Here is a 4,152-nt window from a genome sequence, read left to right as displayed (position 1 = left end):
AATCAAAAGAAACAACTACCCAAAACTTACGCGTATTTTTTATTTAAATTAAACAGGATAAAAAAAAATGAAGAAAATAAAGAGAGCAGAGAGACAGGACGCCTTAGGATCCAGCAGCACGAGGTTTAGGCCGCAGGTACGTACTGGGGGGTGGGGGGGGCGGACGGAGCCGGCGCCGGCCGAAGCTGGACCGGCCTGGCGGCCGGGACCGAGGAGTCGGGCGGCCGGGACGGTGGGCAGCTCTCCGGGCGACCCTGGCTCCTGGGCCCGCCGCCCGAGCCGTCGGGACCCACGTGCGGCCCCTTTGTGACAGCGAGCGCTTCCGGCCCGCGGGTCCTGGCGTGGGCGGCCGGGCCCGCCTGCGTGTGCGCCGCCCTCGGATACCGGCCCGGGGCGCGCCGTCCCCGCGCTCGGAGGAAGGCGCGGGCACGGGCACGGGCACGGGCACCGGTCGGGCGCGGGCACAGGACGGGGGCGCCCTAGGACCGCGCTCCGGTCGGGCGCTCCCGTCAGGCGCCGCCGCGGGCACCCCGCGCGGGTCCTCGCGCCACCGGCCGGAGGGCGGCGGAAGCGGCGCCGCGAGCGGGGCTGGCGAGGCGGGAGCGGAAGGCGCCGCCCCCCACAGTGCGGACAGGTCACTAGTTTGAATGAATCTGCCAGACGTCAGCGTGCCCGCTTCTCGGCGTCTCATTTGACAACGGTCACGGCGAAGGGCGGGCAGCGGGCACTCGGTGCAGGGGCGGCCCAAGCGAAGGCCTGTGGGAGAGGCGCGTTCGGGGAGCCTGGGCTTACCCAGCGCGGTGGCAGGTCATGCTGGGCCGGGGTAATGAAGGGCAGGAGCTTGAGGAGTTCAACATCCCTTCCCCCCCCTCCAGCCTCCTCCCCAAAACACACACACACCAGAAATGTGCACCAACACTTTATTCCCGATGCGGGACAGAGTCCTTCCATCCCCAAGTGAGTCACAGGCCGCCCCGGAGAGGTCTAGATTCTCCCAGCATCTCTGGGGAAGGAGGAAAGGCAGGTGCTGGGGACCAGGAACACTGCAGTTCCCCAGACAACGTACCTTCCCTTCTCTTCCCTTCTCACCGAGGATGGCTGCTCCCCACTAATTAGTCCTCTCATCTACTCATCTCCCCCCCACCCCCTTTAAAAAAAAAAAAGCGCCTTCAATATTGAAAAACAATAAACACAACATCTCAAGTATGAAGGAGGGGTCCTGGGCTGGGACCCCAGGTCAAGGATCACCAATGGAAGAGAAAAGGGGTGGAGTCGTCGCATCACTGTTTCTGCTGCAGGGCCTCCTTCCTCGCTGCATCCTGTAGTAGCTGCGTGTCCACCTCATCTGCAGGCAACTGCACATAGCGGACCACTGAGCCCCGGATGAAGCAATTCTTCACTGATAACTAGACAAAGGTAGGCAAACGTGAAAACACTCTTAAAAATGTCCTCTAGACCCAGGGGCCTCCTGTGTTTAGAGGTGCTTGCTCTTTTCCACCATCCCTCACTCACCATGTGAGGGTATTTCTCAGGGTCTGTGACGCTGATGTCAGTAAGTTTGATGTTGAGATACTAAGGAAAGAAGATGAACACCATCATTAGCCCTAGAGACAAGATACAAGTACCCCACCCTTAAGCTCTCCCCTCCTCCTTCCCCAAGACTAGTCCTGGGCTCTTGCTTTGTCTCACCTGATCCACAGAATGGAGGGTCCCACAGATGCTGTCAGGGGCAGAGGAAAGGAAGAACCAAATTAGTTTACACCAAAGTCAACACAGAGGTGACTTGAGAGCTAAGAACATGGTTTGGGGAAGTCAAGGACTTGAAAAAGCTAGAATAGGTGGAACCAAAAGGGGGCATTCCTAAGCCCTAGAGTAGGAAAGACAGTGCTTCCAGAACAGTGTTATTTTTTTAATTAACTTTATTGGGGTGACATTGGTCAACATGAACATACAGCTTTCAGGTGTGAGTTTCTATGTTACAAGATGTGTATATTGTACCATGTGCTCACCACCCAAAGTCAAATCTTCTGTCACCATATATTAGGACTGCCTTCTCCCCCTCCACTACCTAGAAGTGTGTTATTTTAGATTATCCATCTTTCCCTACACCAATCCACTCTTGATATGAGAGCTACCATCTTATATTTCTCCTGTATTCTGTATAGCATGTATAATTTTTACAGCCACTTTTATAATCTTTAGCAACTTTACAAAGTAGCTATTACCATCCAGGGGCTCAGAGAGGTTGTGTAGCTTGCCCAATTTTAGAACAAACAAGGATTCTGTCTGACCCTAGACCAGCCGTGGGCAAACTACGGCCCGCGGGCCGGATCCGGCCCGTTTGAAATGAATAAAACTAAAAAAAAAAAAAAAAAAAAAGACCGTACCCTTTTATGTAATGATTTTTACTTTGAATTTATATTAGTTCACACAAACACTCCATCCATGCTTTTGTTCCGGCCCTCCAGTCCAGTTTAAGAACCCATTGTGGCCCTCGAGTCAAAAAGTTTGCCCACCCCTGCCCTAGACCATCAGCTGTTTTCATGTATGGATTTGGAACCAGAGCCCCACATATAAAGTAGATAAAGCATTGCTCTTGAAGGGACAAGAGATGCCCTCTCCCTTCCCCAATGCTTCAAGACCCTGAAATGTTAGTGAGGAATGCTCTCTCTCTCAACTTTTAAAATTTGTCAGATGGTGTTCATCTTCTTTCCTAAGTCTCACAACTTCAAATCCCATGAATTGTATCTCTCCCCTGTATATCCCATAAATCCCTACCGTTTGCTGATGTCTAACATTTCTGTAATTCTCTTTCTAGTTTGATTTCTACAAACCAAGGTCCTACCTATTACTTTATACCTCAATCCGGCCACCCTCCAACCTGGCCACCCTCATCCTAACTGTTCTGTGTGTCATCACCAGATTCTAAGTTCCTTACAACCACTGGTTCTCAAACACTGACGTGTGTGCTCAAAGGTGTCAGGAGTCCATGACAAAAGAGGAAACACAGGCTAGTAGTATTGTGTATGTTGTATGCTGAAGGTTGTCAATTTTTCCCCCTAAAAATAACTTTAAATTTTATTTTAGAGAGAGGAAGGGGGAGAGAGAAAGAAACATAAATTTAAAAAATTTTCTTTATTGATTTCAGAGAGGAAGGAAGGAGAGATAGAAACATCAACGATGAGAATCATTGATCAGCTGCCTCCTGCACACCCCCTACTGGGGATCAAGCCCGCAACTGGAATCGAACCTGGGACCCTTCAGTCCACAGGCTGACGCTCTCTCCACTGAGCCTCTCTCCACTGAGCCAAACCGGCTAGGGCAAAGACATCGATTTTTTAAAAAAAATATATGTTTTTATTGATTTCAGAGAGAGGAAGGGAGAGGGATAGAAACATCCTATCTAATAAAAGACAAAAAGGATAATTGACCGTACCTTCGCTATGCTTCCCACTGGCTAATCAGCAAGATATGCAAATTAACTGCCAACTAAGATGGCGGCCAGCAGCCACACAGCTGAAGTGAGCAGGAGGCTTGCTTGCTCCAGTGATGGAGGAAGCCAAGGTTCCCCGCCTGCCGGGGCCCGGCTCTGAGCTCCAAAAGCAACAAACCCCAGACACCTGCTTTCAGCCGGCCATGGCCTCAGAGCTGGAGCGAGCAGGAGCCCTCTCTCAGCTCCAGTGATGGCAACAAAGTTTCAATTATAGAAGGTAAATAAATCCCAGAATAAAAAAGAAAAGAAAAAAAGGAGAGGCTGGGAGCTTCAGTCGCCGGCCAGCCTGAAAACTGCCCTCGGCCCCTCACCCAGACTGGCCAGGCACCCTAGTGGGGACCCCCACCCTAAAGGGGGTGTGGCCAGCCTGAAAACAGCCATCAGCCCCTCACCCAGGCTGGCCAGGCACCCAAGCGGGACCCCCACCCGTGCACCAGGCCTCTATCATATATAGTAAAAGGGTAATATGCAAACTGACCCTAACAGCAGAAAGACTGGGAATGACTGGTCACTATGACACACACTGACCACCAGGGAGCAGACGCTCAATGCAGGAGCTGCCCCCTGGTGGTCAGTGCGCTCCCACATGGGGGAGCTCTGCTCAGCCACAAGCCAGGCTGATGGCTGCCAGTACAGCGGTGGTGGTGGGAACCTCTCCT

At 52.3% G+C, this 4,152-nt stretch overlaps 2 protein-coding genes across 2 annotated transcripts in view; both read right to left on the bottom strand.

The window, feature by feature from the left end:
- VARS (valyl-tRNA synthetase) overlaps nt 1-336 on the bottom strand; it is an 11,552-nt gene extending 11,216 nt beyond the window's left edge. Inside the window, exon 1 of the mRNA XM_014446897.2 lies at nt 145-336. The gene's annotated coding sequence lies outside the window, so the exon portion shown is untranslated. The remainder of the gene's footprint in view (nt 1-144) is intronic.
- A 570-nt stretch (nt 337-906) lies between these two features.
- LSM2 (LSM2 homolog, U6 small nuclear RNA and mRNA degradation associated) overlaps nt 907-4,152 on the bottom strand; it is an 8,664-nt gene continuing 5,418 nt past the window's right edge. The window contains exons 3-5 of the mRNA XM_023745844.1: nt 1,690-1,720; nt 1,513-1,572; nt 907-1,406 (exon numbers count right to left, since the gene is read on the bottom strand). Coding sequence (XP_023601612.1) covers nt 1,281-1,406; nt 1,513-1,572; nt 1,690-1,720 — 217 coding nt within the window. The 3' untranslated portion in view covers nt 907-1,280. The remainder of the gene's footprint in view (nt 1,407-1,512; nt 1,573-1,689; nt 1,721-4,152) is intronic.

This window comes from Myotis lucifugus, unplaced genomic scaffold (assembly GCF_000147115.1).
Source record: "Myotis lucifugus unplaced genomic scaffold, Myoluc2.0 scaffold_585, whole genome shotgun sequence".
Classification (NCBI taxonomy): domain Eukaryota; kingdom Metazoa; phylum Chordata; class Mammalia; order Chiroptera; family Vespertilionidae; genus Myotis; species Myotis lucifugus.
The sequence above is the reverse complement of the archived record's forward strand: the minus strand, read 5'-3'. Positions and strand labels throughout refer to the sequence as shown.